This window comes from Poecilia latipinna, unplaced genomic scaffold, assembly GCF_001443285.1.
Source record: "Poecilia latipinna isolate Pla-1442-1.1 unplaced genomic scaffold, P_latipinna-1.0 Scaffold305, whole genome shotgun sequence".
Classification (NCBI taxonomy): Eukaryota; Metazoa; Chordata; class Actinopteri; order Cyprinodontiformes; family Poeciliidae; genus Poecilia; species Poecilia latipinna.
Genome location: NW_015112921.1, coordinates 151,563 through 175,605, shown reverse-complemented (window position 1 = coordinate 175,605; position 24,043 = coordinate 151,563). Strand labels below are relative to the sequence as shown.

At 37.9% G+C, this 24,043-nt stretch overlaps 2 protein-coding genes across 2 annotated transcripts in view; one reads left to right on the top strand and one right to left on the bottom strand.

The window, feature by feature from the left end:
• Window positions 1-9,436: 9,436 nt before the first annotated feature.
• LOC106948737 (mitoferrin-2-like) lies at window positions 9,437-17,694 on the bottom strand. The gene is made up of 4 exons (XM_015034578.1): window positions 17,192-17,694; window positions 11,523-11,751; window positions 11,336-11,392; window positions 9,437-10,513 (listed from the first exon to the last, which is right to left on the bottom strand). Exons 1-4 carry the CDS (start codon window positions 17,528-17,530, stop codon window positions 9,939-9,941), a joined length of 1,200 nt encoding a protein of 399 aa, XP_014890064.1. The 5' UTR covers window positions 17,531-17,694; the 3' UTR covers window positions 9,437-9,938.
• A 900-nt stretch (window positions 17,695-18,594) lies between these two features.
• Window positions 18,595-24,043, top strand: part of LOC106948732 (ectonucleoside triphosphate diphosphohydrolase 7-like) — a 15,824-nt gene continuing 10,375 nt past the window's right edge. The window contains exons 1-5 of the mRNA XM_015034572.1: window positions 18,595-18,778; window positions 21,035-21,112; window positions 21,205-21,387; window positions 22,825-23,030; window positions 23,721-23,871. Coding sequence (XP_014890058.1) covers window positions 21,105-21,112; window positions 21,205-21,387; window positions 22,825-23,030; window positions 23,721-23,871 — 548 coding nt within the window. The 5' untranslated portion in view covers window positions 18,595-18,778; window positions 21,035-21,104. The remainder of the gene's footprint in view (window positions 18,779-21,034; window positions 21,113-21,204; window positions 21,388-22,824; window positions 23,031-23,720; window positions 23,872-24,043) is intronic.

Below are 24,043 nucleotides of genomic sequence, written 5' to 3'. Positions count from 1 at the left end.
AATTGGGTCTCTGTCTCTTTAAGAAGCTTCTATTCTTTCTTTTCTCCTCTATTAACCTTTTAGCAAAGTTTTAATCAGCATTTCACTGAGAAGTAGCTCCTATAACGAGCACAGCAGAGGCACAGCGCCACCAGGTGTTTGCTAATTGCTGGTGGCTAGTCTGAAGGAGCAGAGTGGGAAAGTCACAGGGGAGGGCCGTTCTTAGGTGGAAGCTCAGAAAATGGAAACTGCAGCTATGAGGAGGTGCTGTGCCTTGAAGGCGGGGCTAAGTCCACCCAGGCGTTTTGATTTCTGAAACATGCATGAAAGATCAAGGCAACACTCCAGGTATGTTTTGGATGAGGGAATGACTTTATAATGTGATATAAAACAAAAAATGTCAATTTCACATAATGCTGCACCTTTTGGTTGGTTTTAGCTTAATGAAAAATATCCGATGGATACATTTTGTTAAATCTTTCCAATATTTGTGGAAACTGAAAAGTATTGCTTTGAAAAATAAAAGTAGCATAAAAACATGGCACCTTGTAATAATAGCATACTCTATTTGCAGAAATCCTATGAAGATACCGATAAAACTAGATGAGTTAGCTTTTGCTACAGCCTTCATATAAAATACAACTAATTTCCATCTGATTTTTGGTTCAAGGATCTTCAGGGGCCACATGTGACTGCAGCTCACAGAGCCTTGGCTGGAAAGGATGAAGCTGTTCTGCAAGAATGCGACGGCTGAACTTGAACTTTTGCTTAGCAGCGATAAATCTTGATGACATTGACCTTTTAGCGACTGGCTGGATGGAGATTTCAGGATGAAGGAGGCAAAAGCAGCTACACTGTTTACTTTCACAACACATAAACCCCAGGAACTTTATTTGTCATGATTGAACTTCGTACATCTACAGGCTGAATTTTGTTCTGTTTTTCTTTGCAAAACATCCAAATAATTTTTATTGCAGATTATTTTCAAAATTACGCACTAACATGGGGTTTAAGTGACTGCTACCTCAACCTTACTTGATGTCAAGCAGTCGTCTGTGACCGATACAATGATTAACAAAAAGTCACATTTAACCTCACACATTAGCACAGAAATCGTAAAAATTCCCTTCAAATTTTCCTAAATTAGCACCACAAAAACACAAAATCAATCAAAGTCCTGGATGGACCGATTAGTGTGAAAAATGTTCAGTATTATTTAATTTTAAGAAACACTTACTGAATGCTGAAACAAACAGCTATTTATTGATATTTTAACAGTTTAACATGTTTTATCAATCCATTCTGGCACAACCGGCCCTTTAAGAACAGCCAGCTTTTCATTTGGCCCAAAACAAAACTGAGTTTGACGCCCCTGATTTAGCGGCATCAGGCTGAATATAAAACACAATGATTTCCAATTACAAAAGGTTATTCGTTTATTTTTGGGAGGGCAGTTTGCGTCCCTCTTAGATCAGCCTTGGACCTGATCTGCACCAGGATTTGTCTGTAAACTCTGGATTATCAGTCTAATACAGAGATATAAAGTGAGGAGCTTATCAGCAGCCAACTGCTAAGCATCAGTGGAGAAAGCTCTGAGCTGATCTCCATGATCACAGCCTGTGGGAGTCGAGCTCCACAATGAGATATCCACCAATCTGAAAAACTGACACATGCAAAACCTTTATAGAAGTGCTCTGTGGAGACTGCACAGTGTCTTCTCTGTCTCAGGCCGTAGACGTGTAATGCACATTGACGTCAGCTTAATAGATTTTGTAATGAATGGGGATGTTTGGAAATGTGTTTTTTAACTCGTTTCCCGTGTGCTGGGGTGGAAGATGGGAGGAAGGCCGGCCAACGGAGCGGCTTCAGCTCGTCCATCAGCCCCAGAAATCTAAATATTTATCCTGTGATCCACATTTATCCATTCAGTGGTACCGCTTTCTGGGGCTAAAACATTATGTTTCTGGGAAGATACACAACCACACCATGTTTATCCAGTGCTACCCACTGAGATTTGTCCTAAACTGTCACTGCGTACAATAACACCCATAAATTGTGGTGTGTGTGTGTGTCTGACTAAAAATCGTTAATACGCGTCTCGCAAAAGCTGGGAAATTCTGGAATCAGAAATAAAAATGAGAAAAGTGGCATAAGCTTAAAGGTTCACTGTAAAACATTTGAGCCGCATTTAGTTGTGTCTACTGTCTTTTTCTCTTTAAGTCAAATAAATTTAAAGTTTTAGATTTTGTATCTAAATGTGAGTTTGTGAAAGATAAACTTACAGGAGTGAGTTGTGTTAACTTTTTATTAATTTTCTCCAACCTCCAAGAGTTGAATAAACTGAGTTTTCAGGTTAGCACTTAAAAATCTGAAAGGAGAAAAAAACAGGAGTGGGAACTATTTCCCAGAAAGCTTAGCGGCATGTTTCTGTCTCCTGAGATGGAAGTGCGTCACATTGATCCGACTCTGGTGTTTTATTAAGGAAAACGTTCATTTTAAAGCTTGAGGATAAAGTCCTGTTCACACTAAATGTTTTAGAGCGTAATTTAATAAAATTCATTATCAGATCATAAATTTATCAGATCTCCGAAATTCCAAGCAAAAATTTATTATTTGCAGAAAAGAGAAATGGTCAAAATAACAAAAATGATTAGAAATCAAATGATGCAAATAAAACAAGTCGATATAGAAACAACAACACTGATGTTTCTACTCGGCTCAGAGATCAATGTTTGGTGAAATAACCGGGAGGTTTTCATCACGGTTCAGTGCAGTGGGCTCTTCTTTTTTTCCAGAGCTGAATTTTCAAACAGATTTATACAAAACATGCCAAACTTATAGAAGGTGAAGTGTGTGTTGGTGCAAAGCTCAACATGTTCTGTCTTTATGAACTAAACATAGACAAACCTTTTGTCTAGTTTATCAACTAGGGGGTTTCAGAACGTGATTAGGGTTTTTTTTTTTTTTTTTTTTTTTTACCTCATTTGTCTTTGTTCTTCAGCGATACACGCTTGCATGGAGTTGACCTTGGCTCTGACCAGGCATGCCGCCATGTGCCTCGAAGACAAGGCCGTGACCTTCCTTGTTGAGGCGTTTCCGCCCAACTGAACGGATACCCTCACATTCACGCTGCTGCCGCTGAGCAGCAGCAGAGAGGAGGGGAAGCAGAGCAGGGCGGTAAATTGAGCTGACAGACATGAAAAGACAACATTTCTGCTTGTAGGCCACAGGCAAAGACAACAAACACGAGGCGCCAGGAGGAAACGGGACCTGATGTAGAGACAAGATGGAGGCCGCGCTGATCCACTCCCACTTCAACCAAATAGCTAAAAATCAACCTTTTATCGAGGCTTCTTAATATAGAAACTAAAACGATTGTGGCCATTTATGGACTAAAATCAAGGCAGTAAAGTTTAATTTGAAATTGCATGTTTATGTTCATGCTAAAGGTTTGTGTTTAGAAGATGGTGGAGATGGAAATGGATGGACACAAACACTTTACTCAAGTAAAATAAAAAGCAGCCATCAAAGAAATCACTCAAAAGTAAAAAAGTATTTAGTAAAAAGTTACTCAAGTACTGAGTTACTGATCAAATGATCAGTTATTTAATATTTCCAAAGATGGACCAAAACATGAAGTTAAATGGAAATGTTGTAATTTTAAGAACCAAAACGACAATAATTTATAAAAGTTACAAAAAAATAGTAAAATCAGGCAAAAAAAAAATTCAAATCAGTTTCTTTCAATAAAAAACTTAAGAAACTTTAATAAAAACTGCACGTGTGTTTCTGTGTCTGGTGAATTTTTGGTTAAAACATGTTTATTTTTCATTCAGCGGGAAGAAAATCAAGAAATTTTACTCAAGTAAAAGTAAAAATACTTTCAAACAAGTTACTCAAGTAAATGTAGCTAGTAACTACCCAATCTGATTGCATGTGTTATGTCTATGGGCCAACTAAACATTTAGTTAACAGTATCTTATTGTTGTTGTTGGTTTCCTTTGTTATTTTTCTTCATTAATATTGTAGAGCCCACAGACAGATCCCAACCTGTTCAAGGAAGCATAACAGGTTAACGAAATAATGTTATTCTGTCATATTTAAACCAAAATGCCAGTAAATATGTAAGTTTAACCAAGAGAAGAAGAGAAACCAAAGATAGAAAATGGCAGCAGCAGATGCAGATAATGCATGCGTGGAGTATCAGAATGAGTAAATATGGTCAGCTTGTCCTGCAGCCTGCAGCAGGACGGCTGTGTTAGCCTCTCCTCTGACAGGCTGGGGGCTGACAGCACAAAAACACAGACAAAGCTCTTAATGCACAATGGAAGCCCACTTAAAGAGTTTTGGTTCAAGCACTGAACCCTGAGGAATTCCAAGATTACAGGGAAAATGTTTCACATAAACAAACTGGGGCTGCCTTTGAGCAAGAAAGCTCTGGGTTTGAATCCTGGCATGTTTCCTGTGAGCGCCTGCAATTATTTTGGATTTATTGACATAGCAGCAACAAAGATACTTTACTTCAGCTCACCAAGCCCACGGTTTCATTCAGGGCTGTCCAAAGTGTGGCCTAGGGGCCATTTATGGCGCTTGACATGACCTTGTTCGGCCCTGGCCACAAAACAATAATGGTCAAAATTTGGCCAACAAAATAGGAAACAACTAACAGATGATCCTCCAGAAATTGGAAATTATTTTGCTTTTAATAAGAAACCAGTCTGAAGCTCTTCTTATGCTTTGGATCTTTAATTATAAATTGATTTCATAAAAATTGTGTTTGTTGAGCAGGTAAAATGGAACAAAATAAATCAGTCTGATGAATTGTAGTTTATATCCCACTCATTTAGATGCATCCTGTAATTTTGAGAAACTAAAAATCAAGCAGGAAAAAATGTTACTTCTAAAACCACTTTATTCATTCCTCCCCCCCCCCCCACTCATTTTTTATAAAAAATCAGATGAAATCATCAGCAGCAGATCAATGATGCTTATTAGTTTGGCTAAAAAAAGAAAGACTAATGAAATCTACTAACTAGAACTAATGCACAGTTTTCTCTTCTGAGAGGCTTTTATAATCTAACATAACGTAAGATCAACTAAATGCATCTAAATCAGAGACGCATGCCTTTTTAACCATGTTGACTTTGAATGATTGCCTTCTGTTTCCAGTGAGGCGAAATGCATTGAAGTTCAAACTCTGTCTCCAAACAAACTGTCTGTTAGGGAGGAAAGTTTAGGCAGCTGAAGAGATCCTGAAGGACAGAATGGTGGATGATTCTCAAAATGCTGTGACGGCGATCAATGATAAACATCTACCGTAATAAAATACGAAATGCCAGAATATAAGAGAATATAAAATAACCTGCATCAACTATACGAAAAACACAAAACATGTCTGCATAAATTGGAAAGTACTGTGGATTTTCTCTGAGTAGAGTTTATAAAAAAAATGTTTTTTATTTGTCGAAACTGCCACCATGTCATAAAAGTGTAATAATCTCTGAAAAGATCGATCTCCTCCACTTTGCCCCTGGGCTGCTGCTGCTGTTTGAAGAAAAGCAAAAACAGCCAATCAGAGCCAGGAGGAGGGTCTTAGCGCTGTCAATCATTCTCATGTACTCGCTACTAAATGTGGCAGAGAAAGACATCTATAGGAAAACTGTTTATCTGCCGTCATCAGCGGTCATGCTAACTAGCCTGAGCATTCGCAGGCTATGCTAGCTGCAGTGTAGCAAACAGCAGAGGATTAGGGAGAATGAGCCTGATTTGATTGACAGCGCTAAGACCCGCCTCCTGGCGCTGATTGGTTGTTTCTTGTTGTCACTGGGCAAACTGGGAAAAGGCAGAGACTCTGTTTTTTCACAGATTATCTTTCTCATAGCATGCTGCCACAACATGGTGACAGTTTTAACAAATAAAGCAACATATTTCTTATTAAAGTTACATACTGCAGCTTTCAGTGCCTCAAGGCTGCAATGGTTTGAGGCACAACTCCCTCAGCTATACGCAAAAAATTATTTTGATTCATTTTCTTTATGCAATTAAGACTCAGTCTTTCCATAGCAACATCATGAGACCAAAAAGTGATTTAAATGTTTGGTTCCTCACACGTGCATCAATCTTTCAAATAACACACACATATTTATATATTTTCTATTGGCATTTGCAGAGATACAAAAATTGTACAGAAGAGTAGCACTACTTCAACATATTTTTACTCAAAAGTTAAAAGTCGTTGTCCAAGAAATTACTCGAGTAAAAAAAAAAAAAAAAAAAAGTATCCAGTGAAAAGTTTATTCCAGCACCGAATAACTGATCAAATTATCAATAATTTAATTATTAAAAATTACATCATCAGATGGACCAAAATATAAAGTTAAATGTAAATTTTGGTGTTTTAAGGAACAAAAATTACAATTTATAATAACCAAAAATAAAAAAATCAGGCAAAATGAAATTTTTCCAAATCAGTTTCTTTCTTTCAATAAAAAACTGATGAAACTTTAACAAAATCTGCAGGTTTGTGTCTGTCTGGTGGATTTTTGGTTAAAACATGTTTTTCATTCAGTAAGAATACTTAATAAAATTACTCAAATAAAAAAGTACAGAGTAGTAAAAATACTCTTAAAAGTTTTTTTTCCCTTATAGTTACTCAAGTAAACGTAGTTACTACCAACTCTGTATTTGAGGAAACATTTCTTAAGAGGAAAATGCAACAGACTCATTTTTTTCCTATAAACTCTAAGAAAACTCTAAAATACTTACATCACTTCTTCCTTCAACATCCTGCTGCAGTTGGCGTTTCTAAATTAAGTGTCAAAGCAGCCGACGGCCTTGCAGGGTTAAAATAACAGCCGTCTGCTAGATAAAACCTCTTGTCGGGTATTTGTGGCTGCGTCTTGCTGAAAGGAGAGAAGGTGAGGAAAGAAAGACAAGCAGACACGTTTCTGGTCTCTCAGCGCTTGGCCAGCCAGCACCAAGAGAAGACCCTGCTTCTGCGAGGAGCTGCCTTTAGCACGTTTATTTACAATTCACAAAAAAACAGGCGTCTCTTCCAAACACTGTTCAAGCATTTCATAGTAAGTAAGTAAGTAAGTGTGTTCAACCGACAAACTACTTCCTGTCCTTTACTAGTTCAGTCTTTGGCTTTTCCAGGAGTTAAAACTCACCACACATACAGGCTTTCTGTCAAGGTGCAAAGCTCTGAGTATTTACAGCACATCGTACAAATTTAGATTTCTTTTCAAAATAAAAGTTTCAGGGGGGTTTAAATATCTTTTAATACATTTTCTACATCTTATCTCCAGTTCATGGCTTCAAAACAAGAACCTGTTGAGTTGTGCCTTGGCTGTATTGCGGCTAGCTGAGGCGTGTATCAGTAATTTCCTCATCCTGTAAGCGGTTTTGTTACTAAATCGGATAAAATACCTGCATGTAAGTGCTACTGTAGTGTAAGTACAAAATACTGATAAAAATAAAGACTCTCATCACCTTTTTTGTGGGATATACATAAATACAGTGTTTAAAATTCACTTAGGAAGAATGCAATGTGCCAGACCAAATGGATCCAGAAGACAGACAGAGAGAACGTTTTTCAAAGTCAGGTAAGAACGGGCCGGCGTATCGACAAGCATTAAATGATTAAACAGCATCATGTTTTAAACCAGGGGTCTGCAACCTGCGGCTCCGGACCCAGAAGTGGCCCTGTGGGCCATTCACAGCGGCTCTTAACTCCAGCTAATGTATTTAAATAAAGACACAAATGTAGCTTTTCAGAGTTTTTTTTTTTTGTTTTTTGGATGAAATAATTCACTAAATATCAAGAAAAGAAGGACTTCAAATCAATTCCTCCCTTTTTTTAAAGTAATGTATTGGTTTATAAAGTAGCATTTTGTTCTGTTTTCTCTTTTTCTGTAATGCTAATTAAAAGAAAAGTGAATAGACCCTTTTCACAGTGACGTCAGACAATGGCCGCCATAACTCAAAACTGAGCATCTTTACTTCCGGTGTGATTTTGCCTTGGGAACCAAGCTGAAAAATTCACGCACTCTCATAATCTTAAGGATATAATAAAAGGTAAGTTTAATAATAACAGCACTTAAGTGTTAGATGGCTGTTATTAATCATTGTAAATTCACCATTCTCTAACTGTGTATAAAATAAACAGCCTCCAATCGAAGAGTAAACCACCTAGCAGCAGCTTTAGCCACATTTAGGAAAAAATATACTCTCTGTCAGTGCTGTAACGTTACTTTAGAGGTTCACTTTCTGTGTTTTATAAAACAGTGTTTACGTGCTAGATAACCGTTATAAGTCATTGTCAATTTACCATTCTCCAACTGTATTCAAAGGAACCAGCCTCCGATCGGAAAGTAAACCAGCTAGCAGCAGCTTTAGCCACAGTTAGGAAACATATACACCGCCGCCTGTGATGTAACGTTTAGAGGTTCATTTTCTGTATTAATGGAAAATAAAGGACATAAAAATAACTTTCATCTGATTACTGGATTTGAAATACGAACTCGTTAGATTATTCGTGGTCCGATTAGAGGAAGGCATTACAAAGCAGCGGCGGCACCGGACATCTCTGCTTATAACAAACAAACCCCTATTTTATGGGATGAGTGGCAACTCCAGTCTATAATTTAAGAATCTGATCAAGATTAGAGCCTAAAACGTTATAGTTCAAAAACAGTAAAAAGTTCTGGTTAAGGAACAGTTATGTCACGTAGTTAGCTAGCTAACAAAATTCACTAATGCTAAGCTAACGGTTACGCAAAACAAAAATACTTGTAGCCTTTGTCTAATTTAGATTTTGTTGTCAGAGAAAATTGGTTTGCAAATCGTGATACATCTTCAAATCTTATTTTAGGCAAATGTTTTAGAGACTGTGTAAACTCCATACTCCGATGTTCTGTCTGATCAACATATGCTGTGATGAAATAGACAACTTTATCATTACCTACTATGTACACCGGAACTAAGGATACACAGGTTCGAGCCAAAACGGAAGTTGTGTGACGTCATGTGAAAAGGGTCTATTTAAGCTAGAAACTATGAATTTTTTCAGAATCAGGTTTAAAGTCTGAAATTGTGACTTCAATCTCAGCAGAGAGATATTAGATACAACAATATAGACTTAAATTATCAAGGAATTTTGGGTAGAATATTGTTACAGACAAAAAATAGATTTATTTACACTTTAAATGCAAAATGTATGTATTTTGTTTGAATGGTTTTGTTTTTGAGTGAATACTTAACAGATTACTAAACTAGTTGACAATTTGAGTCATTTCAGCCCTAATGAATGTATTATAAATTGATAAAATTACATTATTGAATCAGGAAAAAGCATTTATATCATGTTTTGTGTTAAAGTCGTGATACCATGAAACGAAGCGTCTCTCGCCAGCCCATTCCTTTTGCCAGTAATCATTTCTCTCTGTTGGCTCCACACTGATGTTTTCCCCGTTTTCATTTCTTTATTTTTTGCTCTGAACAGTTTGACTTCCAGCCACCTGCTAATAACATTCAGAAATGTGCAAAAACGGGGCAAACTCAAATGCTCTCCTAAAGCTTCTGTGTTTTCACAGGTCGTTTCTGTTGCAGCTGTGCAACACTGCGCCCTCTGGTGGTCCGAAAATAGCAGCACTTTTTACATCCTATAAATGTGCGTGATGTTTCCTGTTTTTCTTTAAAAAGCCAGTTAGGAGATGCTCATCAAGCTGAACGCTAGAATAAAACACAGCTGGAGTCACAACTCCCTGCTTCCTCCAGGCGGCGAGTTGAACTCAGAGCTCGTAAAGGTCAACTTGCCTTCCCTGGATTTTCATATGAACTACACATTATTTCTGTAAACAAAATAAAGTTGACTTTTTTTGCGCCAAGAACCTTAAAACCCGCCTTCTTTTGTGAACCGAATGTGATGCTGAGGATTCATTAGCAACACCAGATGTGGTTCATTTGTCTCCGTCCCGATCGCCACGCAGCCTCTTTTCGTGCTGCCGCTTCGTGATGACGTACTTGAAGAACTCGTAGACCGACCAGCTGATGGCGGTGGAAGGCATCTGGTAGATGACTCTGGCCTGGACGCCTTTAAAGAACGCCGGCACGCCTCCGGTCCGGTACACAGTCCGGAACGCCTCGCTCAGCCCGGAGATGTAGCGGCTCTCCGGACCTGAGGCCGCCGCCGCTGTCGCCGCTCCAGCTGGGATCACATGGACGGCCTGAGCTTCCTGCGTGTTGAGCAGCGTCTTACAGACGTCGAGGGGAGTGGTGGTGGCGGCGGCCAGGGCGCCGGCGAGAGCGCCCGACACGACGTGCGAGGACGGGTTGTACTGTCTGTGGGGGTTCAGCAGCTCCTGCAGATACTCGTAGGTCATGAAGTGCAGCGCCTGGAACGGCACGTTCATGGTCAGCTGCGTGGTGTAGCTGCGGTAGAAGGCCGCCGGACCCTCCTGCCTCAGCAGAGAGCCCATGCAGTCCAGAACGCCGCGGTAGGGCGAGTTGAACATCTGCATCCGCTGCTTTACAACTGAGGAGGGATGTTGGAAATGACAAGATTTATAAGATTCACCGGGCCAGGAAGGAAAGAGAAACACAGCCGCTCATCACAAACACAAGCTTTAACACATGTTTGTCTGATTTTATGTGAGACGGAAAAATACACGGAATGAAAGCAACTGACTTACAATTAAAACAAACTATGGGTGCACCGATTCCAGTTTTCTGGCCTGGCCGATCTTTACAGAGCATGACCTGCCGATTTACCAGTTTTTGTCTGAAATGTTGCTGAACATAGTAATAACGTTACCGAGTTGGATACAGTGGGATGAATATTGTTAACTGCTAAAGTGCAGACATGACCTGGCAGGCTGCTCTGTCAGTCAAACTGCTCTAATAGGAAAGCAGAAGAAGAAAGCGTTTGATTGAATTTGCTGAGGTAGTTAAGATCAGCTTCACATGTAAATATCAGCCGATCATTGATTTCCCAAAATTAAGGAAATCAGTTCGCCAAAACTAATACCGTCTGCTTAGACCTTCTTTTACTGTTTTAGTTTGGTGCTGATCTTAAGGATGGCCAGCAGAGGGCTCCACTGGTCATTCTTAGAGTCAGCTGATACAGAAACAAAGATGGCGGTGCAATTCCAGAACAGAAAAGAGAAACAGTTCAAACAATAGAATTAGGGCCATTGTAGGTAGAAAAAAATAACTTAAATATGGGAAATTTAAGCCAAAATTTCTCAGTAATTTTCTAGAAGAAACATAGAAATATTAAAAGTTTGGAAAGCTGAAAAGACACTTTGAAGTAGTATGTGTGTCATGTAAACAAAAAGAGGCTGAAATGGGTTTTTACCTTCAGCTGGGTTCATGATGGCATCATGTAGAACAGTAGCTGCACAACCTGCTACACCTACAAATCATGAACAAATGAGATGAATCTCCCTCCACCGTCTGTCCACCGTTCCATCGCTAATATAGAGCTTGAACTGGGAATAATATCTGAAATTAAAGTAAAAATGTAACTTTCTGGATAATCTCACCGTTTGCAAAGTGGCTGTTTGTGCCCGGATGAACTGCGTCGCTGAGTGAAAACTTTATTTTCTCATAGCAAGCGAAGTAAAGAGCGTGTGCAGGTCCGGCCCCCACGGCCAGCACGTTGACCCCCCTGATGGGGCGCCACAGCCCCTCTGTCCGTACGATCTGCTGCAGGGCGTCCATCACGTTCCGGTAGCGCGCCCCCGGCTCCGGGTGCAAACTCTGCATACGGGTCTGCAGAAAACACAACAAACGAATACAGATTAGCTGCTGCTGCAGGGAAACTACTGCTCTTTTTAAATGTACTTACAGATCCGTTCAATAAGTAGTAGAATATTATTGGAAAGTCCAGTCATTTCAGAAACTTTATCAATAGATTGAGGTTTTCCAGCCTTTATTTCTGTTAATTATGTTTTTCTGCTACAGTTAAAGAAAACATGACATTTAAAATTAGGTTACAGAAAAAAAAAAAAAAACAAAACAAAACACCATCTTTAACGTTATTTTCAAAAGGTGCTTTTAATCTAAGAAATGAGCCTCACATGTTCAATTTATTGAATGACTGTATTCTGGTGTTTTTTTTGTCAAACCAATTTAGGGATTAATAATGTGTACAATATTTCAGAAGCACTGATCTTTTTACTCTTAAAACAGAAACCAAGACAAAAAAACAGGGTCAAAGTGCCAACCCACCTACAAAATACCCAGAATAATTTCACTCTATTTTAATTCAATTAATAAATACAGAGTGACATAATCATTATGCACATTTATTGTGAAATGTTATAATTGAATTCTATCATTTGAAGGGTATATTTAAATACTTAACAGCATATTTATTAGAACATTAATTTCATGGTACATTCACATTTTATTACTTTAAGAATATTATTTATTTAGGTTTATTTTTTCCTATTTTGGCCCTAAATAAACATCACAATGAATCTGAAAATCAGCCAAACTGCTGTACATTATGTCTGTACATCTATGTTCATACCAACACTGCTTTAAAATGCTGTTTAATAAAGAATCTGATTTTGGCTCCTATAATGACAGAGTTTGAATCCTGACTTGTACAATGGCGCCCCCTGCTGGCCTGAATTACACATCTCTTTATACAAGAAGGTTTGAAGCAATTGGGATTGTTCAGATTTTGACTGAATTTTTAATCAGTAAAAAAAACTTTAATTGAACTTTTATTAACTTTTCTTTTGCGTCTACCTTTATTTCTGCTTCTTCGTTTTGATTCTTACATGAACTTTAGGGTTAGTTGAGCTGGACCCCCCAAAGAAGTCACGTTCTGACGTTTGTGGTCTAAAAGCACAAAAGGTTAAAGTCCCGACCTAAAAACATACTGAGCTGTATCATCATGTGTTGAAACATTTTCGAAACGTCATCGCTAATCAGCGACTTCTGCTATCAAACCAGTGACCTGTGAGTTACTTCTGATTCACAGGTAGCAACCTGAGCAGGTCAAAGCGCTCTGGTTAGCGTTTATATTCCAGGCTGAAATATGAAATATGCTGCATTGTGATGGTGGATGTACACGTCAAACAGTCCGTGTGATTGTTAAAAATCAACTTATCATTTCTTTGCAAGAACAGAATCCAACCTGGATTGCAGGAGACTCTTCTGTCTACACCCTGCAGCGACTATCAGAGCAGCCGTTCAATTACGTAAAAGCAACCTGGAGATACGACCAGCAGGTGCATCAGTAAAGGAAGCGAAGTGTTCAGACTGACCGGTTCCTGCTTAATCGTTGCAGCAGAAATACTACAAATGTTCTTCAAACACGGGACAACAAGTTTCCATCCTCCTCAGACGCTAATGGGTCATTTACAACCGAGCTGCAAGAAACCTGCAGGCTTATTTATCACTCATTACTGTCTGCTACCAATTAGTACTACTTACACATTAGTGTAGGTCTGAAACGATTAATCAGATTAATCGACTGAAAGAATGATCAACTAATTTAGTAATTGGTTCATCTGTAACTGGAGTATAGAGTCAAAGAAGGCCATCTTCTAAAAATAAAACATATTCAGAGGAGGATTAAAGGCAACAAATATATACTTAAGAGACTGCCTGTAAATATGTTTTAGTCAAAACTCAAAGTGGCAAAGTTTTAGAATTACATTTTAGGAAATAAAATGTTTATTTTCTTATTTTAAAAAGAAACTGATTTATTTATTGATTTGATTTTTTTAATGTGTCCATAATGTTGCATAAAAATCCTTCAGTGGCTGAATAAAATATTTGTAGAATGCACCATTTTTAAAAAACGATTACTCATCAAAATAATGGATGGAATAATCAATAACTAAAACAATCGTTTGCTGCAGCTTTACGCTAATGCAGAGTTAAGTTCACTATTGAGTAGCTGTTCTCAAATAGAGAGTTTATCAGCATATCTTGATCTATAAAATACAGATCTGTGACGCTACAGAAAATAAAAAAGTGTGTAAAGTACAGTTGATGTGATAGTATTAGTGACCAAAATATTGGTTTATGTTGCTGCCAGAATCATCAACAAGTCAAACAAAAAGTGAGCATTAGCAACAGGAACAAGCAGCCATACATGTTTTAGGTTAATGCAACATTACAGCAGGTTTGTTAACCAAGTTAAACCATGTAGCAGTCTGTTGAAGCCGACATGAAAATATCTACACTGAATATGTTTAGTGTAGATATTTTACACTAAAATATCTTTTAGTGTAATCTTTAAGGATGCTCAGGATCCTTAAAGGATCAGAAATTGATCAAAACATTCTTTCTGTAAATATTGACTAAAAATATTTAACTTTGCTAATCTTTCAAAACAGGACAAAAAAACCTCTGATTTGTTCTATAATTCAAAGTTTAGTGGAAGCACATTTAGAAGCTAATTCACAGAAATACTTCTGTCCTAATCAGTTTCCCGCATTATGAACTTTAACCTGTTAACACTGGTTCAGTTCGTCGCCGTTTGGCAGACGGGTTCGTGAACAATCAGATCAAGGTCTGAACTTTGAACTGTTGCAACACCCAGATTATCGTACATTTTTTTCTCAGACATTTTGTTCTACATTTGCTGATGATAGCGGGATCATCGTCATTATAAATGACTTAACAGCTGGAAAAACAGTGAAAATGTAGGAAAACGGGTCTGAATCACACACCTCCCATGTGAGCAGTGGAAATAATCAGATCTGTGTTTTTCTTTCTCTTCTAAGAACAGCTGAAAAGCATGTGAGGACTGACGTGGATTTCCACCACTACAGCAAATTATTGCATACTTCTTTACAAAGTGGATAAAAAACTAAACAAAAACAAAACTTAGAGATTGAGGACATGTTTGTCATCTGTTGCAAAGTGTTTCACCTCTTAGTTTCATCACTGATATTCAGACAAACAAGTTAAACCATCGAGGCAGAGTTAAAATTAATAGCTGTGTTTAGGTGACAATTGTCATAAAGACCTTTGTTGACAATAAAATATACACTAAATGTTAAAACTTACTAATATTACTGATTAAAAGTGTAATTCTACACATGTAACATACTCTGAAGATGTAGTCTAAGTAAAATGTTACTCAAAATAAACATTTTTAAATCACTTTAATGAGATTAATTAGTACTAAGATCAGTAGGCTACTCATATTAGCAAGTAGTTAACTGTGGGTTACTCGGGTGCTTCCTTATAGGAGAAATGTTCAAACAAAAGATGACCTTAAATAAAGATTAATCAAATTATTTTAGAAATTTAAAAAAGCCTAAGCACAATATTTTTGTTTCACCCAGTCTCATAGTTAAGTATAATCTGAGCTAATCTAGTCAACAATTTAGGCAAAGTAACAAACAGCTTAAACATTCAATAAAGCTATTTACTTAGCCAATTCTCTTCTACAAACACAATGATCTTCTATGATGCATTTCAAACAACCTGAAGGAACGAGGAAACTGATAAAATTAGAAAAAAGGCAATTAACTACAGCTAAATTCCCAGTTAGAGGGCAGGGTGTTCACAGAGACAGCATAAGACAACAGGAAACTAAAAGCCTAAAGCGAAGCAGCACGGCCAACAGGAAGCTTCTTTGTGGAGTTTTACAGTAAAACACATCCGACTGATTTCCTTAAACCGTAAAGATGTTAAAAAGAAGATCATTAGGGAGGAACTTCCTCATTCTGCTTCTATGTTAAACTAACTTTTACGTCTCATTTAAAGTTTCAGCTACAGAAAAATGTTGATAATTTCTGCTGTTTTTTTCACCCAACAATCTTTTTCAGCTTACAAATTAAAGTTGATAAACAGTTTGCATGATTTTTGCTCTACATAGACATTTTCAGCATTTTTAAGTATTTTTCTTTTAGACTTTTAGTGGACAAAAAAAAAAAAAAAACACATAATAAGTTACTATAATGGAAAAAGAAATTGGAGAGCATTTAAAAGAGACCAGTCCCAGACCAGACAAAAGTTTTCTGCAGATTTGTGAATCAATAAAATTGATGCACCAAAGCACATTTGTCAACACATTTGTAGAGAAGAAAAACTTTGTTTTTCTGTATAATAACCAACATTAAACAGCTGCCCGTCACTTCTAACACTAATATCACATGTTTAAAAAGTCAAAGATCATTTTATTCATGGACCCACAAGAAAAAGAAGGGATGTTTATTTTTTTACGAAAGCTTTTCTAATAGGTAATCAAGGCAACAGAGATAGCAGGATCAATTTGGAGGCATTGCAGAGTGGCCTGCACCATCTCCAGTACATTTGTCTCCTAAGCATCGAGTTGCTTCAAATGTATTCATAGAACATAAATCAACTCAATGTCTAAACATGCTGGGCAATGGACAGAAATAATCCAAGTGCTGTTTAAAGTGATATAAATTGCTTGAAGAAGTAATTAATGAAATTGCTCTATTCATTTTCTCACAAGCTGTTTAAAATAACTGCAAATCAACAAATTTAAATTATCATGTGATGACTAATATTGGAGATTTTATTCAGCTGGAGTCTCCATTGTGTCTAGAGGCTCCTTATTCAATCCCAGTTACCAAATACAACCTCTGTCTATCTCGTCACATTGGACTTTCCAGATTAGCTTCTCTGTTGTGTAAAGGGGTGTTCATAATCTGATCAGTTTTAATAGGCTCCAGCCTGAGAAATAAAACCGAAACCAAATTCCCCCCCCGTTATGTACTTACACGAATTTCACTTGAAAATAATTAAATGGCAAAAAGTTGTATTTAACTTAAAATTCTGTATGCATGTGCACAGTGAGCAATTTGATTTCAAGCAGGCTTTAGAGAGGCTGATATAAGATTTAAACTGGAGATGGAACAAAAACATTACATACATGTTGGAGGACAGACATTTAGTGACTGCTAATGATAATTTAAGGTCATAAACTACAACAATTAGCATTTTTACCGCATACTAGTGGTTAAAATTGCTTTTAAAAACACACATTTCTTCTCTTGTGTTTCGTTTTATGCGTCATACGGTTAGCTGACCTCTGTTAGCAAGGTTGCATCGGTTAGCTTAGAAGCTAACTAACAACTAAGCAGGCTTGTTTTGCGGCCTACACTGACTCCAGCTTTACGCAACCGGGGGGACTGCGCACAGCGTGACATAACGAACTCCCCCAAAAGTTTCAAGATACACTATATTTTGTAAATAATTGTTGTGGTACCTTGACGCAGTCGACGGGATACATAAGACAGTGCTCCATGATTCCAGCCACAGCTCCAGCCAGCATGTGTGTGCTGCTAGCTGCTCCTTGAGGCAGTCCTTCATAGTCTACTTCTGGCTCCACGGACGCCGAGGGCTCGGGAGTTGCTCGGTGCAGCATGGAGACAAAATCCGGCTCCCCCGTCATTCTCGGCGTAAAGGACCCGACAAAGCCCCCCGTGGCATCCAAGACGCTGTTGCCAAGAATCCCAAATCCCGTCGCGGCTATAGTGCCCGTGACCCGCCTTTCAACAGCCGGCGATTCCAGGGTCGAGGAGGGGACAAACCCGTCCGCTTCCATTACGCAGGCGAACCTGTTAAGTCCGTTAGATGTGTTTGTTCCGAGAACACCGGAGGGCCTACTGTTGATGTAATGTTCCCGGTTGTTCACCTCCGCGTGCCCCCCCGGCCGGCGGTTAAGGCAGACACTTGGCGGCAGCTGAAAAGATCCGGGAATTAGAATGTTGATGGGCGAGGCCAGCCCCGGAAATGAATCTTATTGGATAAGCTTGCTGTCAAGATTTACATAACTCAATTCGATTGGGTAAATAGGCGGGGCTTTAAAAAGTGGGCGTTGACGGTTTTGTAACAGTGGGATGTCACGGTTTTTGGATGTCCCATATAATAAGTTGCCGGAGCAGAACGATGAAAACATCTTCAAGAATATAGCATGTAAAATTATTCCAAACAGAATAACTACTTAATAGAAAAATGAATAAAATAATTTCACGTACACAAATAAAATTATTTTACTTTTATGTAGACAATTTCTCTAACCTGGATTGCTATTATGTCCTGTTCATTGCTCAGTGGCGCACTGCCTCTGTTGCTGAAGCACATGATCATACAACTTGTATTTCAAAATCTAAATAACAGTACCATTAACCGCTATGTCATTTATCTTGTAGACTGGAGTTATTTAAAGACAAAAGGCAGACCATTTGGCCTTGGGCTTCTTTCTGACGAGCCATTAGCTTTAGCATCTGTGATCAAATAATCTGCATTTATACGTATTGATGATCTTAAGAGAGTTATCCACAGCAGATAGGATACTACCTGCTTATAACCTTTTAGCAGAGTTTCACTCCAAAAATTATGATCTATTCCTTTAATAACGAGTGTTGTTTAGGGACCAAGAGAGATCGTGAGTGATATCGATTGCCGACCAAAACACAGACAAATCCACAGCTAAAAATTCCACAGTTAAAAACATAAATATAATATTATGCTAAAATGAAAAAATAAAATACTTTAACAAAAGCAATACGCGGAAATACAGTAAAAAGAATCCTTTCATATCCTCAGTCATGAATATTACTGCAGTACCTGAAGGCACCACAAGGATTGGATGACGTCGCCAACGGGTTGCCTGTCACCGGAAGCTCCGTACATAATCGGTCATTTCCTCCTACTCTCTTCATCGTGTTCCTTTAAAACCGTCTCCGAGAAGGAAGAGGGTTGAATTTTACCGTTTGTAATCCCATTCTGGAACATGCGGCATATTTTATTGCTGGAATTGACTATCACTGGCAAGAGGAGGCTCCTTTAGGTAGGTTAATACCACTGTTACCGATAGCATACGGACACCGTTCACAACAGTTGCTTATAAACGCACTGCTAGCCGGCAGGGATGTTATTCAGTTTATAAAGCTATACAAGTATAAACGAGTGATTAAGTTCTACTTTCTCCCGTTTTAATTGGCTTCGATCCGTTTTGACTGACACCTGTTTTGCCTTCATGCAACAGTTGTAGCTTAGTAACCACGATATAAGGCGTCTTTATGAGGCCCTATACTAAAGAAAGCAGAGCTAATACTACAATAGCAACACTCTAATAAAGCCATGCTGCGCTAACACAAACAGAAATTACTGTCAGCACGCATGGAGCTTATTTTGGGAGTTAATAACATGATTTTGTTAGAGAATTGAACAGTTAGTATTTGATTTGACTAATAAATGAAACGTGTCACAGTTTAGAATGTACTTTGTTCAGTCAGGTATGTCTATACTGTGCTTTATAAAGATATTCATAACCCTTTAACTCTACGTTTTGTTATGTAACAGTGCCATTTATTATTATAAGATGTTTCCAAATCATAATAAGTAAAACGTGTGATGTGAATTTGAAAATAAATATTCCAGTGGCCATCGGAAATCACCTAAATAAATTTTATCTGTACACAAATATCTGTATAAATCCAGGTCTCAGAGGTTTGTTTGACACCATTAATTTAAACAGCATCTTGAAGACCAAGAAACACAGCAGAGTTCAAGGAGAAAATTGATCAACATATTCTGTATTTATTTATTCTGCATAAAAAAATCTCCCAGATGTTCAGGTTTCTATTTAATTTAAATTTTATTTTATGTTCGGTATGTCATTAATACACAGTTGTTTTATATTGTTTTTTACATGTTTATTTTCAGTGGTGTAAGTTTAGTGGGATTAATGAGAGACTATTGTATTCGACTAAAGCAGCGTTTGAACATCTTCCCATTTAAACTGGGAGAATTAATCGGAGAAAAAAACCAATAGGATAACTATTAATCTTTATAGGAGGGTGGAAAAATGAAGCAGTTAATAAGAAGTCAAAAATGCATAAAAATATTTTAAGGTTTGCCACAGGCTATGCAGAAGAGTGTTTCCCAACCCTGGTCCTCAGGCAGACTGACCTGCATGTTTTAGATGTTTACCTGCTTTAACACACCTGGTTGCAGCCTAAAACATACAGCACAGTGTGTCTTGAGGACCAGGGTTGACTAGCACTTCTGTAGACACAGCTGACATGTCTAACAGGCTCTGGTCAGGTTGGTTTACATGTGTGAAGGAAAAGTAGCCGCACAGATCACCCATAACTCTGCAGTTCCATGATAAAACGTGAAGGTGGTTGTCGTATCATGTTACAAAGATGGAGCAGAGACAGAAAAGCTGATCAGAGTTGTAGTGAAACACTGGGCAGACCTGGAAGAAAACCTGTTAGAGGCGAATAAATACCTCAAACAGCAGGACAACAAATACACCGAGAGGTTCAGTGGCATGGTTCAGACGGCATTTTTAAGTTTTAGAATATCACAAAGTCCTAAAAACCCAGTCCCTAGATCTGCAAAGCAGTTACTTGTATGTTAGTATACTTGAAATTAAGATGTTCACAGAACAGGTTAGACCAGAAATTCTTAAGATTCTGAGTTTTTGCAGTGAATATGGGTAAACTACATAAAATCCTATTAAAATGTGTCAGATTAATTTGCCATATCTGAAACAAAACAGCCTGGTAGATGTTTTTTTTTCTTTTTGCACTTTGTTTTTGTAGTGTAGGCCATATTTTAGGAACTGGCTACTGGAATTGATCAATTATGCAAATCTGGGAGAGACATATTCAGTTAGGCCTGTCACAATAACAAGTTTTGTGAGATGATAAATTGTCCCAGAAATGATTGCGATAAATTAAGATAATATTGTTGCTTTGAGACCATCTTAAAGGAATACATAGTGGCACAATAATGCAGGTTTGGCTTTTCAAAGAACAATAAGTAAGGAACACTTCACTCTGTTGTAATGTGACAGCATCTGAAAAAGCTCAGGGTATGAATACTTCTGAGCTTTGCATTTATTAAGCTTTGTATAGTTTATAGATAAGCCATGATGGTAGAAAGGAGACACGTCTCAGTGCTGAACAAGATTTCATAAAGTGAACATAACAAAGAGTTCTGGCTTTCTTGTCTGTTTTCAGTTTATTTGCATTCAGATTCAACTTCATGAGGTGAATACGTTCTTAGTCGAGTCTTGTTTTTCTTTCCTCAACAGGATCCCGGTCCAACTGCAGCCGCCATGAGGTGACGATTGTGACATCTTGTGCTTCACCTCACTGGGACACATGGCAAGGTAATAAACTGATAAGTTTTGAGGTGTGGTGTGTATATTTTCCTTTTATAATTCGGCTGAAGCTCAGTTTTTGCTGGTTTCCGTCTCTGCAGGATCACGCTGTCCTGCTTGCCAGCCTCCTGGTACTGCAGCGTGTCCTTGCTGTCTCTGAACTGTGCTACCAAGCAGAGGCTTCTCTTCCTGCTGCTGCTGTTCATCACCTCCGTTCTCCTGCTGGCGACCTACCAGAGGCAGCTGTGGGGCCCCCAGCGCCGGCCAGGGGCCCGAGTCAACAAGTGAGTGGAAAATGTGGAATTAAAGAGATGAGGGAACTGAAGAAGTGCTGCCTTTGAGTTCTGCTCTCGGTAGGAAATTTTAGCTTTTGAGTGGTTTCTGAAATCTGCATTCGACTGAAAGGTGTATGTTTACATGTTCCTGTTATTTAGGCTTTTCTAGTATATATGTGCACCTGCAGAGTGAGAGAATTTAAGTTTTGTTAGTTTATCAGCCCGTTTTTGTTTGAGTGGCGATAAAAAGCAGAAGCATCTGTTTGTTTCTCATCATTCTGCATAAATAGATTACTTCCAGTACCTCAGATGTCCCACATCTGCTGTTTTCTCACTCTGTGTACAGAATGTTCAGAAAAGAAACATTCACATAAGAGTTGAGCAACTGGACTTCAGAAAGAGTTGAAATACACTTGGACTGAAACGATTAATTCAATTAATCGCAATGAGTGTATTATTGAAATAATCGTCAACCAATTTAGTAATTGATTAATTGTTATCTGGAGTATGCAGACTTAAAAAAAGCAATTTGCTCAAAGAGCAAAAACCTCATAGCAGTAATTATGTATACATTTTGCATTGAAGATTAATAAAAACCCAGAACTTCCTAAATGGCATAGTCTTAACTTCACTCGGTTCAAATTCTGTAAAAACAAAATGATCTCCTATTAAGCAATTTTTTCTATCCAATTATTAATCAGTTAATCTAAAAATAATCAACTGATGTTGTTGGTGGTCAGTCAAGCAGCAAAGGCTGAACTTTTCACATAATGTTAGTATTTTTTAATCCTTTTCTACAAATGATCAAGCGTTCATTAAAGGAGTCCTGCTATTGCATTTAAGGCAATAACGTGTTTATTTTCTGATTTAAAAAGGAATTCAATTATTAATTTATAGGAATATTTTAATGTTGTTCTAATACTGAATTAAAAAGTCTAATTGGTGAATAAGAAATCTAATGTGTTTTTTTATTAGATTGTCAAAATAGTCGATTTATTACAATAATTTAATAGTTTCAGCCCTGAAATAGATATAATGTCTGCACTGCAAAACAAAATCTTACCAAGTATTTTTGGTCTATTTTCTTTATGCAAATATCTTAGTAAACTTAAAATGAGACAAATCTTTTTAGTGTGATATAGAAGCTTATTTTACGTAAATAATTCCCTAATACTGATGAAAAAGTTCTAGTTCCATTAGCAGATTATTTAACTTATAACAAGTCATCTTATAAGTTAATTTAATTTATGAGTTAATAATTTTTCCATCAATATTAAGGAATTATTAACTTAAAATAAGCCTCTGTATCTTGCTGAAACGTAACTTTTAAGTTAGTTTGTCTCATTTCAAGTGTAACAAAATATGAGCACTAGAAGCTGGACCAAAAATATCTGGTAAGATTTTGTGTTTTTGCAGTGTATGAATGTCTCATCGTTTTTCCTCCAGGTACCTCTCCCTTGAAGAGTCCATGGAGGCCACTGATATCCTCAACTCTGCTCTGAATTATGGGATTGTGGTGGACTGCGGCAGCAGCGGGTCCAGGGTGTTTGTGTACTACTGGCCCCCTCACAACGGGAACCCACACACCCTGCTGGACATCAGGCAGATGAGGGACAGCGACAGTAAACCTGTGGTCAAAAAGATTAAACCTGGTCAGCTTCACTACTTCTGTACTTTACTTACTTCCTTGTTGTGGTGGGAGGAAGATGTGTGGATTTCAGACCATAAAAATCAGTATTGACTAAAGTCGGAATCAGCAGATAATCAACAATCGACCAGGAAATTGTATAATCAGCGTTTCTCTACTTAACATGTTTCTTTTTTTAACCACAGACATAAAATGTACTGAATAACAAGTTTATTTGATAACTCTGCACTGGAACTTAAATACACCAATATCTTCACAAGCTTCACCAACATGATAAAAAATAAACACAACTTTAATTTGTTCAGCCAGTGCAACTAGAATTATAGCATCCAGGGTTTCCCACAGTGTGTTATAAGCCTGGCGGGCCACCAGGCTTACCATTGCTTATTTATTTAAGTTTTTTTTAAATGTTTGCATTTTTAAGACTTTGTAGTTGGTGTTCAGATATTAATCTTCCAATAACACATAATTATCAAGTGATATTGTGAAATTTTCTGTCAACTTTAAACATTTTTTAACTTAAAAACACGGCGGACCGCTGAATGAACGACCGTCGAGCGCCTCAACCGCCAGGCTTAGCAAGTTTTCTGGGGGAAACCTTGACATCCAAAGTGCACACAAAATAATGAACAAAGTTACACTTTAGATGGTTTTTTGTTGTTGTTTTAAAATGTGTGTTTTTTTTCTCCATCAGGTATTTCCACTCTGGCAAACACACCAACAAAAGCCAGTGACTACCTGGAGCCTCTCCTCAGCTTTGCTGCTGCTCACGTCCCAAAAAGCAAACATAAGGAGACGCCGCTCTACATCCTCTGCACCGCTGGGATGCGGCTGCTGCCTGAGAGGTAGAGACAGAGACGACTGCTGATCAAACCAGACCTAGATAACTGAATGCAAAAGTAAAAATATTTAAAATACAGTTTGTGATATGCAATAAAGAAAGGGTTTGTATAAAGAAAGGGTTCCTAGTTTCCCCCCCCCCCCCCCCCCCTCCGTCCGGTGCACCGAAGGAATCAT

Coding starts and splice junctions, on each gene's coding strand:
- LOC106948737 (XM_015034578.1), bottom strand. CDS start 17,530: ATGGAAGCGGACGGGTTTGTCCCCTCCTCGACCCTGGAATCGCCGGCT. Junction 11,752..17,191: donor ATCCCGTCGACTGCGTCAAG/GTACCACAACAA, acceptor TGTTTTCTGCAG/ACCCGTATGCAGAGTTTGCA. Junction 10,514..11,335: donor CATCATGAACCCAGCTGAAG/GTAAAAACCCAT, acceptor ATCCCTCCTCAG/TTGTAAAGCAGCGGATGCAG.